This window comes from Leucopleurus acutus (assembly GCF_964270905.1).
Source record: "Leucopleurus acutus genome assembly, chromosome: 15".
NCBI classification, from domain to species: Eukaryota; Metazoa; Chordata; class Mammalia; order Artiodactyla; family Delphinidae; genus Leucopleurus; species Leucopleurus acutus.
This window is the reverse complement of record NC_139157.1, coordinates 24,090,845-24,104,119: the sequence shown is the minus strand read 5'-3', so window position 1 is coordinate 24,104,119 and position 13,275 is coordinate 24,090,845. Positions and strand designations below refer to the sequence as shown.

The 13,275-nt window shown below is 39.8% G+C and overlaps 1 protein-coding gene across 1 annotated transcript in view; it reads left to right on the top strand.

The window, feature by feature from the left end:
- The window catches only part of LOC309972229 (uncharacterized protein), a 482,303-nt gene that overhangs the window by 230,065 nt on the left and 238,963 nt on the right, over window positions 1-13,275 (top strand). The window contains exon 4 of the mRNA XM_082855831.1: window positions 6,970-7,080. Within this exon, the coding sequence (XP_082711957.1) occupies window positions 7,059-7,080 (22 nt within the window). The 5' untranslated portion in view covers window positions 6,970-7,058. The remainder of the gene's footprint in view (window positions 1-6,969; window positions 7,081-13,275) is intronic.

Genomic DNA, 13,275 nt, shown 5'->3' with positions numbered 1-13,275 from the left:
TGTTTTGTTATTGAGCTGCATGAGCTCCTTATAAATTTTGGAGATTAATCCTCTGTCCGTTGCCTCATTTGCAAATATTTTCTCCCATTCTGAGGGTTGCCTTTTGATCTTCTTTATGGTTTCCTTTGCTGTGCAAAAGGTTTGAAGTTTCATTAGGTCCCATTTGTTTATTTTTGTTTTAATTTCCATTTCTCTAGGAGGTGGGTCAAAAGGATCTTGCTGTGATTTATGTCATAGAGTGTTCTCCCTATGTTTTCCTCTAAGAGTTTTATAGTTTCTGGCCTTACATTTAGGTCTTTAATCCATTTTGAGCTTATTTTTGTGTATGGTGTTAGGGAGTGATCTAATCTCATAATTTTACATGTACCTGTCCAGTTTTCCCAGCACCACTTAGTGAAGAGGCTGTCCTTTCTCCACTTTACATTCCTGCCTCCTTTATCAAAGATAAGGTGACCGTATGTGCATGAATTTATCTCTGGGCTTTCTATACTGTTCCATTGATCTATATTTCTATTTTTGTGCCAGTACCATACTGTCTTGATTACTGTAGCTTTGTAGTATCGTCTGAAGTCAGGGAGCCTGATGCCTCCAGCTCTGTTTTTCGCTCTTAAGATTGCTTTGGCTATTCGGGGTCTTTTGTGTTTCCATACAAATTGTGAAATTTTTTGTTATAGTTCTGTGAAAAATACTGGTGGTAGTTTGATAGAGATTGGATTGAATCTGTAGATTGCTTTGGGTAGTAGAGTCATTTTCACAATGTTGATTCTTCAAATCCAAGAACATGGTATATCTCTCCATCTATTTGTATCATCTTTAATTTCTTTCATCAGTGTCTTATAGTTTTCTGCATACAGGTCTTTTGTCTCCTTAGGTAGGTTTATTCCTAGATATTTTATTCTTTTTGTTGCAATGGTAAATGGGAGTGTTTTCTTGATTTCACTTTCAGATTTTTCATCATTAGTATACAGGAATGCCAGAGATTTCTGTGCATTAATTTTGTATCCTGCTACTTTACCAAATTCATTGATTAGCTCTAGTAGTTTTCTGGTAGCATCTTTAGGATTTCCTATGTATAGTATCATGTCATCTGCAAACAGTGACAGTTTTACTTCTTCTTTTCCGATTTGGATTTCTTTTATTTCCTTCTCTTCTCTGATTGCTTTGGCTAAAACTTCCAAAACTGTGTTGAATAAGAGGGGTGAGAATGGGCAACCTTGTCTTGTTCCTGATCTTAGTGGAAATGCTTTCAGTTTTTCACCATTGAGGACGATGTTGGCTATGAGTTTGTCATATATGGCCTTTATTATGTTGAGGAAAGTTCCCTCTATGCCTACTTTCTGCAGGGTTTTTATCATAAATGGGTGTTGAATTTTGTGAAAAGCTTTCTCTGCATCTATTGAGATGATCATATGTCTTTTCTCCTTCAATTTGTTAATATGGTTTATCACATTGATTGTTTTGCATATATTGAAGAATCCTTGCATTCCTGGAATAAACTTGATCATGGTGTATGATCCTTTTAATGTGCTCTTAGATTCTGTTTGCTAGTATTTTGTTGAGGATTTTTGCATCTATGTTCAACAGTGATATTGCCTGTAGTTTTCTTTCTTTGTGACATCCTTGTATGGATTTGGTATCAAGGTGATGGTGGCCTCGTAGAATGAGCTTGTGAGTGTTCCTCCCTCTGCTATATTTTGGAAGAGTTTGAGAAGGATAGGTGTTAGCTCTTCTCTAAATGTTTGATAGAATTCGCCTGTGAAGCCATCTGGTCCTGGGCTTTTGTTTGTTGGAAGATTTTTTTTTTTTTTTTTTGTGGTATGCGGGCCTCTCACTGTTGTGGCCTCTCCCGTTGCAGAGCACAGGCTCCGGATGCGCAGGCTCAGCGGCCATGGCTATGGCTCACGGGCCTAGCCACTCCTCGGCATGTGGGATCTTCCCGGACCGGGGCACGAACCCGTCTCCTGCATCAGCAGGCGGACTCTCAACCACTGCGCCACCAGGGAAGCCCTGTTGGAAGATTTTTAATCACAGTTTCAATTTCAGTGCTTGTGATTGCTCTGGTCATATTTTCTATTTCTTCCTGATTCAGTCTCGGCAGGTTGTGCATTTCTAAGAATTTGTCCATTTCTTCCAGGTTGTCCATTTTATTGGCATAGAGTTGCTTGTAGTAATCTCATGATCTTTTGTATTTCTGCAGTGTCAGTTGTTACGTATCCTCCTTCATTTCTAATTCTATTGATTTGAGTCTTCTCCCTTTTTTTCTTGATGAGTCTGGCTAATGGTTTATCAATTTTGTTTATCTTCTCAAAGAACCAGCTTTTAGTTTTATTGATCTTTGCTATCATTTCCTTCATTTATTTTTCATTTATTTCTGATCTGATTTTTATTATTTCTTTCCTTCTGCTAACTTTGGGGGTGTTTTTGTTCTTCTTTCTCTAATTGCTTTAGGTGCAAAGTTAGGCTGTTTATTCGAGATGTTTCCTGTTCCTTAAGGTAGGATTGTATTACTATAAACTTTACTCTTAGAACTGCTTTTGCTGCATCCCACAGGTTTTGGGTTGTCGTGTCTCCATTGTCATTTGTTTCTAGGTATTTTTTGATTTTCTCTTTGATTTCTTCAGTGATCACTTGGTTATTACATAGTGTATTGTTTAGCCTCCATGTGTTTTTATTTTTTACAGATCTTTTCCTGTAATTGATATCTAGTCTCATAGCATTGTGGTCAGAAAAGATACTTGAAACAATTTCAATTTTCTTAAATTTACCAAGGCTTGATTTGTGACCCAAAATATGATCTATCCTGGAGAATGTTCCATGAGCACTTGAGAAAAATGTGTATTCTGTTGTTTTTGATTGGAATGTCCTATAAATATCAATTAAGTCCATCTTGTTTAATGTTCTTTTAAAGCTTGTGTTTCCTTCTTTATTTTGATTTTGGATGATCTGTCCATTGGTGAAAGTGGGGTGTTAAAGTCCCCTACTATGAATGTGTTACTGTCGATTTCCCCTTTTATGGCTGTTAGAATTTGCCTTATGTATTAAGGTGCTCCTATGTTGGGTATATAAATATTTACAATTGTTATATCTTCTTCTTGGATCGATCCCTTGATCATTATGTAGTGTCCTTGTCTCTTGTAATAGTCTTTATTTTAAAGTCTACTTTGTCTGATATGAGAATTGCTACTCCAGCTTTCTTTTGGATTCCATTTGCATGAAATATCTTTTTTCATCCCCTTACTTTCAGTCTGTATGTGTCTCTAGGTCTGAAGTGGGTCTCTTGTAGACAGCAAATATATGGGTCTTGTTTTTGTATCCATTCAGCCAATCTGTGTCTTTTGGTGGGAGCATTTAGTCCATTTACATTTAAGGTAATTATCGATATGTATGTTCCTATTCCCATTTTCTTAATTGTTTTGGGTTTGTTATCGTAGGTCTTTTCCTTCTCTTGTGTTTCCAGCCTAGAGAAGTTCCTGTAGCAGTTGTTGTAAAGCTGGTTTGGTGGTGCTGAACTCTCTCAGCTTTTGCCTGTCTGTAAAGTTTTAATTTCTCCATCAAATCTGAATGAGATCCTTGCTGGGTAGAGTAATCTTGGTTGCAGGTTTTTCTCCTTCATCACTTTAAATATGTCCTGCCAGTCCCTTCTGGCTTGCAGAGTTTCTGCTGAAAGATCAGCTGTTAACCTTATGGGGATTCCCTTATGTGTTATTTGTTGTTTTTCCCTTGCTGCTTTTAATATGTTTTCTTTGTGTTTAATTTTTGACAGTTTGATTAATATGTGTCTCGGCGTATTTCTCCTTGGATTTATCCTGTATGGGACTCTCTGTGCTTCCTGGACTTGATTAACTATTTCCTTTCCTATATTAGGGAAGTTTTCAACTATAATCTCTTCAAATATTTTCTCAGTCCCTTTCTTTTTCTCTTCTCCTTCTAGAACCCCTATAATTTGAATGTTGGTGCCTTTAATGTTGTCCCAGAGGTCTCTGAGACTGTCCTCAGTTCTTTTCATTCTTTTTTCTTTATTCTGCTCTGCAGTAGTTATTTCCACTATTTTATCTTCCAGGTCACTTATCTATTCTGCGTCAGTTATTCTGCTATCGATCCCATCTAGAGTATTTTTAATTTCATTTATTGTGTTGTTCATCATTGTTTGTTTCATCTTTAGTTCTTCTAGGTCCTTGTTAAATGTTTCTTGCGTTTTGTCCATTCTATTTCCAAGATTTTGGATCATTTTTACTGTCATTACTCTGAATTCTTTTTCAGGTAGACTGCCTATTTCCTCTTCATTTGTTAGGTCTGGTGGGTTTTTATCTTGCTCCTTCATCTGCTGTGTGTTTTTCTGTTTTCTTATTTTGCTTAACTTACTGTTTTTGGGGTCTCCTTTTTGCAGGCTGCAGGTTCGTAGTTCCCGTTGTTTTTGGTGTCTGTCCCCAGTGGCTAAGGTTGGTTCAGTGGGTGGTGGAGGCGACTAGTGCCTGTGTTCTGGTGGATGAGGCTGGATCTTGTCTTTCTGGTGGGCAGGTCCACGTCTGGTGGTGTGTTTTGGGGTGTCTGTGGACTTATTATGATTTTAGGCAGCCTCTCTGCTAATGGGTGGGGTTGTGTTCCTGTCTTGCTAGTTGTTCGGCATAGGATGTCCAGCACTGTAGCTTGCTGTTCGTAGAGTGAAGCTGGGTGCTGGTGTTGAGATGGAGATCTCTGGGAAATTTTTGCCGTTTGATATTATGTGGCATTGGGAGATTTTTTGTGGACCAGTGTCCTGAAGTTGGCTCTCCCACCTCAGAGGCACAGCACTGACTCCTGGCTGCAGCACCAAGAGCCTTTAATCCACACGGCTCAGAATGAAAGGGAGAAAAAGTAGAAAGAAAGAATTAGTAGAAGTAGAAAGAAAGAAAGAAAGGAGGGAGGGAGGGAGCGAGGGACGGAGGGAGTAAGAAGGAAGGAAGGAGTGAAAGAAGGAAAAAAGAAAGAAAGAAGATAAAGTAAAATAAAATAAAGTAAAATATAAAGTTATTAAAATAAAAAATAATTATTAGGAAAAAAAAGAAGAAAAAAAAAAACGGACTGATAGAACCCTAGGACAAATGGTGGAAGCAAAGCTATACAGACAAAATCTCACACAGAAGCCTACACATACACACTCACAAAAAGAGGAAAAGGGGAAAAAAATCATAAATCTTGCTCTCAAAGTCCACCTCCTCAATTTGGGATGATTCATTGTCTATTCAGGTATTCCACAGATGCAGGTACATCAAGTTGATTGTGGAGCTTTAATCTGCTGCTTCTGAGGCTGCTGGGAAAGATTTCCCTTTGTCTTCTTTGTTCGCACAGCTCCCGGGGCTCAGCATTGGATTTGGCCCCGCCTCTGCGTGTAGGTCGCCGGAGGGCGTCTGTTCTTCGCTCAGACAGGACGGGGTTAAAGGAGCCGCTGATTCGGGGACTTTGGCTCACGCAGGCAGGGGGGGAGGGAGGGGCGCGGAGTGCGGGGCGGGCCTGCGGCAGCAGAGGCCAGCATGACGTTGCACCAGCCTGAGGCGTGCCGTGCGTTCTTCCGGGTAAGTTGTCCCTGGATCCCGGGACCCTGGCAGTGGCAGGCTGCAGAGGCTCCCCAGAAGCGGGGTGTGGATAGTGACCTGTGCTCGCACACAGGCTTCTTGGTGGCGGCAGCAGCAGCCTTAGCGTCTCATGCCCGTCTCTGTGGTCCGCGCTTTTAGCCGTGGCTCGCGCCCGTCTCTGGAGCTCCTTTAAGCAGCGCTCTTAATCCCCTCTCCTCGCGCACCAGGAAACAAAGAGGGAAGAAAAAGTCTCTCTTGCCTCTTCAGCAGTTCCAGAACTTTCTCCCGACTCCCTTCCAGCTAGCCGTGGTGCATTAGCCCCTTCCGGCTGTGTTCACGCCGTCAATCCCAGCCCTCTCCCTGCGCTCCGACCGAAGCCCGAGCCTCAGCTCCCAGCCCCGCCCACCCCGTCGGGTGAACAGACAAGCCTCTCGGGCTGGTGAGTGCCTGTCGGCACCAGTCCTCTGTGCGGGAATCTCACCGCTTTGCCCTCCGCACCCCTGTTGCTAAGCTCTCCTCCGCGGCTCCGAAGCTTTCCCCCGCCGCCCCCCGCAGTCTCTGCCTGCGAAGGGGCTTCCTAGTGTGTGGAAATCTTTTCTCCTTCACAGCTCCCTCCCACTGGTGCAGGTCCCGTTCCTATTCTTTTGTCTCTGTTTTTTCTCTTTTCTTTTGCCCTACCCAGGTACGTGGGGAGTTTCTTGCCTTTTGGGAGGTCTGAGGTCTTCTGCCAGCGTTCAGTAGGTGTTCTGTAGGAGTTGTTCCACGTGTAGATGTATTTCTGGTGTATCTGTGGGGAGGGAGGTAATCTCCTCATCTTAGTCTTCCGCCATCTTCTTTCTTATCTATTTATAAGCATTTCTTTGAATACTGCCTGTTCTCTCTCTACTTCTTACCCCATTGATAATTCCTAAGAGAAGAAATTTAAGTGAATTTATTTACCAGACCTCATCACTCTTGGTATCTGCATCAACACCCTCTGCAGTTTCATGTTTCTTTATGAAATGTAAAATATTTCATTATGGATAAAGAATCATCTTCAGCCAAGAATGCAGACTTTAAAATATCTTTTCCTCTCAAGCATGTAGGGTAAGGCTTTTGCCTATTAAGTAGTTGAAGCCTTGGTTATTCTTCCTGGTTAAGGTTGATTCCTCTGTTGCAGTGTCTGGATGGATGTGGCTAGGAGGTGGCCTTCCCTCATGGCTATTTCCAACAGCTAATAGAATAAAAATATGACTTTATAAGGTTTTTCTGGGACAAACACTGAAGGATAGGAGTGAATTTTCCGTTATGTGAGACCTAGGAAATGGTCCTCTCTGTTATAGTGAAAAAGATAATAATAGATATTGAAAAGGGTAGATGTTGAGAGTTTTAATGACATTTTCCCATTCACTATATTCCCTACTTTCTTTTTTAATAGATAACTGACTCCTGAGATTAAAAGGACAGGAAAACAAAGAAAAATTAAGAGAAAAATAGAAGAAGGCCTATGAAGGACCAGGATGCAGGATGAGAAGACCAACATCTCCAGGTAAGTAGGGGCAATGCTTTTCCATATACAAAGCCCATCAGGGTGCTCAGTGAACAAAAGAGTCATGTATTCCTTAAGAAACAGGAAAGAAGGTAAGAATCTTGAGATCACAGCTTACTTAGATGACTTATTCCTCCTTCATTTCTAAAGCTGTTAGAAATATATAATCTTAGCATCCAAAGCAACTACAGATATTGTTTAACTGAACCAATTCAGCACTTTTCCTGAGGGCTTACATGACAGAGAACTCATCATGACTCTGTTAGAACCTAAGGGTAGTTCTAATTACCTTGGCCAGATTTGCAGGCAGGATCTGTGATGACACTAACCCTAACCTATCCACCACTGGCTCTAACACCACAGTAATTTTCCAGAAAAAGCTGGGGACTCTGAAGCCAATCAGTTCCTTCTGTGGCTCTCATCTTAGCCAACCTCATACATCCACCAACAAGGTGACATTTCTGGTGACGAATCCTTGTTTTTTCAGTTATCTTTATCCTGCTATGAGCCTGCCCCCGCCTTGACTCTTCATGCAATTTCTCCTAAATATTTTTCTCCTCTGTAATCATAAACCTCTCTTCTTTTGTAAACAAGTTGACTCACACCTCACCTTCTTCATGGGGTACTCTCTCCTCACTTGTTCTTACCTAAATCTGGCTCTCCCTCAAGGCCACTCTTTCTATTATATCTGTTTTGAGAGGAAACTGCTTCTTTTACCGTACTCCATGCCCTTGTGTCCATAAGTGGCAGTATGTAGCACTCTTGAATCCTAGACGACTTAGACTCAACGTGATTACGACATGAATGAAGCTGACCCAATTGTAATACAATAGGAAATAGTGGAGAATGCAACATATTGGAAAGTAAATGTCTCATGTAAATACTGCCTTCCAGATAAATAAAGTTCTACCATTCACGCCTATAAGCAAACTTTTGCCAGATCTTCCAGTTTTTCCAAACAAGCCAGATATTCATGTTTTGTTGGTGATATCTGTCTATTTTAAACATTGACAACAGATTTAAAATATATGAACACTCTGGAATAAATAAAACTTATCTGTAGGCTAGATGTGCCCTGTAGTCTGCAGATTTAATTGGACTCTTTATCAACTCCCAGTATATTTCTCCTTCATCTATATACCAAACCCTTCCTCTTTTGACTCTATGAAATCTGGTTTATTAACCTCATCAACCTTAACCTTGACCTGTGGAGTGACCATCTTTCTCTGCCTGCAGATATTTACTCCATACAACTTATCCTTTACTCTGCATGTCACTTCTTTCCATCTATGGCTGGGGTTGGCAATTTTTTTCTGTAAAAGATCAGAAGGTAAGTATTGTTGACTTTGTGGACCATATGTTATGTCACAACAGCTCAACTGTACCATTGTAACATAAAATAGTCACAGACAATATACAAATTAATGAATGTAGCTGTATTCCAATAAAACCATTTACAGAAAAAAAGTGTAGGTTGGATTTGGCCAGTGTGTCATACATAGTTTGCTGATTCTTGACTTCAAAGATGAAGAAGGAGTTCCTTAACATGGGATATAAGAACCTGCATGATTTATCTCCTGTCTGCTTTGCCAGCTTTATCTCCTATTACTTTCCCTGTGAATTAACCAGCCATAATAACAAACCACAATTATTTATTCAGCACTTTCAATATGCCAGTTACTTTTCTAAACCTTTTGCTTATATTAAATTTTCTAAATTACTAAAAAGGGTAGGATTTAGGCACCTTAATTTCTAGATGAGTAAATTGGGGCTCAGAGTGATTAACTGGTTTGCCCAAGGTCACACAGACAGTATCTAGAAAAGCTAAGATTTGAACCCAGACAGTCAGGTTTCAGTGGTCATGCTCTTACCACTATATCATCCATCCTCTCTGAGGTTTTCCCCACATTCTTGTCATGGGGGAGACTGTACCATCTGGTTCTGTGCATTTGCTCCCTTTATCTGATATTCCCCTTTCTACTTCCACCTGGGAAAACTAAATCAAGTCTTTCTTCTTTGGAAAGTCTTCCATTACTTCACAGCTCCACACTGACAGGGTTTAGATGCTTTCTGTTCTAGGCTTAATAGCTATTTCTGGATGTACTGATTACTATACTTAAAAAAATTCAGTAATTGTCTACTGTAGAAATTAGTGATCTCCTTCCCATCGGGGTTTAAGTGCTGCTCATCTTTGCACAGTTCCTGACACAGTAGGTGCTCAATAATTGTTGAATTGAATTCAATGAATAATTTATCCTAGAGTTTTCACTGTTTCTGATTTATCCATCAGTTCTTTTTTTGGTGGAAGAGAAGTTTAGAGTCTTGGTTGGTATGTCTCAGAAACAGATCTTGAGATATAGATTAGTGCACAAGAAATTTACCTGGAAGGAGAAGAAAGCAGTGGTAGGAGAATGATGAAGTGAGATGCAGCAAAGCAGTCAATGAAATATACATTATCAAGGCTCCCACCATTGTAGTCCACTAGAGCTTAATCCTGCTGGGGAAACTCTGAAAGCTGGTGCAGAGCATATACCTCAGAGTTGTTCTACCCACGGGATAAGGTTGCTAGGGTATTTATACACCAATTCATTTCATTAACTGGTTGGAGGCTACTTCCAGGGGAAGTTAATACCCAAACACATCCAGAGTGCTACACAGGTGGGCAAAGCAAGGTTTGTTGGCTTGAGAAAGCCCTCAGGCAAAGAAATTCAGCTGCTGGTAGCTGCAAGTCCAGCCAGTGTGCACTAAAGTGTGAGGGTTGGCATGTACGGGCATGGTGCCCACAGCATCTGCTATAGTTTCCCTCCAAATGTCTGAAACTGATTGTAAGGTGAGAAGATAATTTTTCCCCTTTACCCTTTGCTAAAATGAGGCTTTAAAAGGGGACTCTGGAGGTAGAATCTTTCATAATTATCACAATAATCCCGTTTTGTGATGTGTGTAAGGAAAATAGCATCTTTATCCTTTTTCAGGCCAGGTGACCTCTAGTATACACTGAACTGTCTTCTCTACTTATCCTTTGGGATTGTCTTTGAAGACTGCCTTCAATCCCAGAACTTTGATTAGTGGTACATTTATGTATTTTCTTAACATGAGAGCTATAGCATTGCTGTTTGTCTCACATCTCTTTCCCTTGTATAAAGCAAAATCTTCAGGTACCATTTATAACAGATAGTTTTATGGTTTATACAGCATCCTAGGTGTTTGAGCAGACTTGTGGAGGAGTAAGACGTCACAGTTGCCATCTAGAGTGTTCAGAGTAGTGTCCTGGATAAATAAAGAGGAATGAGATAGATGTTGAAATAGAGAAAAATTCAAAGTAAAAGGAAGTATGGGGGAGAGATTGACTAATTACCTTGTAAGAAAAAACTTAATTAAGGATATTCTAAATTTACCCTAATAGTAAGATAGTTTCTTGTTATCTGAGTATCCCAAAGTCTCTTATATTTTGTGTTGGCTCTCAATTTTTTAATTTTTTAAAACAGTGCTGTTTGGGCCAAGAATCATTTACCTGATACATCCTCCTTAATGTTGATAGTGAAAAGACTATTAAGACTTTTTCTTTATTCATGTCTTGAAATAAGACAGTTGCAGCTGGCAGGGAGCACAGAGAAGGGATTTAGAAGAATTTGAGCAGGTGTGATAGACAAGGGAATTGACTATAGCTGAGGAAAAGGGGTAGAGAGAGATGGATGAGTAAATGAAGAATCTGAGGCTTTGAGCTCTGGAAACCGAGGGACCGATTTCACAGCTGAGTCGGATAGGACAACCAGGCAGGTGGCTTCCATGTGGCGAAAGGCTGCAAGTTCAGTTTAGACAGGAGCAAAGGTGAAAGCGCTCTTGACTTTCCTAGGTAGAGCTGTACAGACATGAAACTCAAACCACTAAATCCCCTTAGGAATGAATGTGTCTGTCAGGGAACTCTGAAAATAGCAATACTGACAATAGTGGTGATAATGACAACAATAAATATTTCCATTTCTGCAGCAGTGGGAATGCAGGTTATTATTTTAGGAGTTTCGCACATACCTTGGCAGGATTCTGGGATATCCATTATTTTGGACAGCCCCATCGTCCTTCATTCTCATCCTTTGAAAGCCCTCTTAGCACAAAAAAAATTAAAGTTTAGTAACAATAATAAAAGTGCAAAGATGATTATCCCTACAGATGGCATATGAAAGCTGAAAACTGTGTGTTAAAATCACCATTTCATCCCCAAAGTAACCTACTTCATTTATTGTGGCTGACGTGGTAGAGAATGTTTTCTTTTATGAATGTTGAGATAATTAGAAGCATGATTCATTTAGCACCTAGTATGTGCTAGACCCTTCACACACATTATCTCCAGTTCTCCCAGCCCTACTTCTGTTTTGCCTGTAAGGAAGTTGAAGCTACGATGAATTACTTGGTGTGTCCATGGGCCTCAGTTAACTTCTTTCCTCCATTCTTCTCAAATGTTACTGCTGGGATCAGATGTTAGCAACAAGAGTTCCCAGCAGTTGTGAAAGGACAGAGGCAGAACCCAGGTCCATCCATATCCTCTGTTAGGCCACTTGGCCTCTATACACACCTGCTGTATAACTGTTGACACCTGTATTCATCAGCATCTGTATTACTGTGTTTGTCAAGGTTCTTCAGAGAAACAGAACCTGTAGGAGATATATGTATATCTATCTATCTATCGATCTATCTATCTACATCCTTTCAACCTTGAAATTTGGCCCTCATTTTTCTCATTGATGGACTCAATGCATCCTTATAGAGTCACCCCATTATATTAACATATGTTAATGTGTAATATTTTATCTTCTAGACTGAGCTTTATTTTTAAATTGGGCTTCCCTATGTATTTATCACATTTAATTTTCAGAACAAACCCTTCTCATTTACACTAACAATTGACACTACAAGGATTAAAAGTAGAATCCTTTTTCGCCATTGGCAAAAAGCTGAAGAGACAGGATTGGGACTCAAGTTTTTATTTGCTTTCAAAGCTTCTGCAGTTTTCATTACATTATCTTATCTCAATAAATTTTTCTATATGGCAGTCTCAATAGTACTTTAGAGTACTAAAAGAAAGAGAATGATAATGACAATTCGTTGAACTTCATTGTTAGGCAGTAAAGCATAATGCCATTCAGAACACTGTCAACCAGTAAATATATCTATCTGTGCCATTCAGAATACTGACAATCAGTAAATTCATCTATTGGAGAATCATTGAACAACATGGGGATTCTACCAATATATCACTAAATCATAATTATTAGACTTCATGGAGGCTGGGATAAGACTAAAATATTGATTATAATGCATTCACATATCTTTAAACTATATACAATATATATGAATATTATCACAGCATATAGAGTATGGTGAGATTTTAAAATTAATCAAGGTGCTTTTGAAATCCCATACTTTCTTTGTTGTCACAGACTATCTTTGTTCCCATTAGTCCAGATTTATTACTGTCCTAGTAGAGAAAGAATCCAGCCAAACTAAAGAACAAAATGTTATACACTTGGCTTTTAAAAAGAAAGATTTGGGAAGAAAACTTGGTTCTCCAGACTAAGGAAAAGGCATTTTTGGAGGATAATCAAGGGTTAGAGATAGGATTGTCTATATTTAGATTAGAATGCACTGTTTCCCCCATTTCCACTCATGGAATTCTGGGGATTGAGAATAGAGTGAGTCTTTGTTCCATTCCTTGAGTGGAGCTTGGGAAGATGGCAAGCATCAGTGAAAATTATTCCACACCAACATGGTGCAATAACGATAGGGTAGATAATGCAGAAAGCCATGTCCAATCCGGAACTCTGTGTGGAGGTAGGTTACAGCTGCACCCCACCCAACAGCAGCAGAATAGAGTTCCTAAATAGGAAATAATGCATAGGATGGGCTAAGAGGTCAGGTTCCCTAGAAGCAGAGTCTAAAACAAGAATTTGCGTGCATATGATTTATTGAGGAATACTCATCAGGAAAAAAATCTATAAGAGAATTGTAGACTAAACGATATTCCCCAAAGATGGCAATGTCAACCATGTGACTGAAGGATTCGGGTCAGCAGGCATTTCAGCAGATGAGAACAGAAAAGTGGCTAACAGTGATCTTAGTAGTACATTTCAGTAAATTCTAGTGTAGAACTTATGCAGACTGTATATCTGTCATCCACATCCCCTCCAAAGTGTTGATATG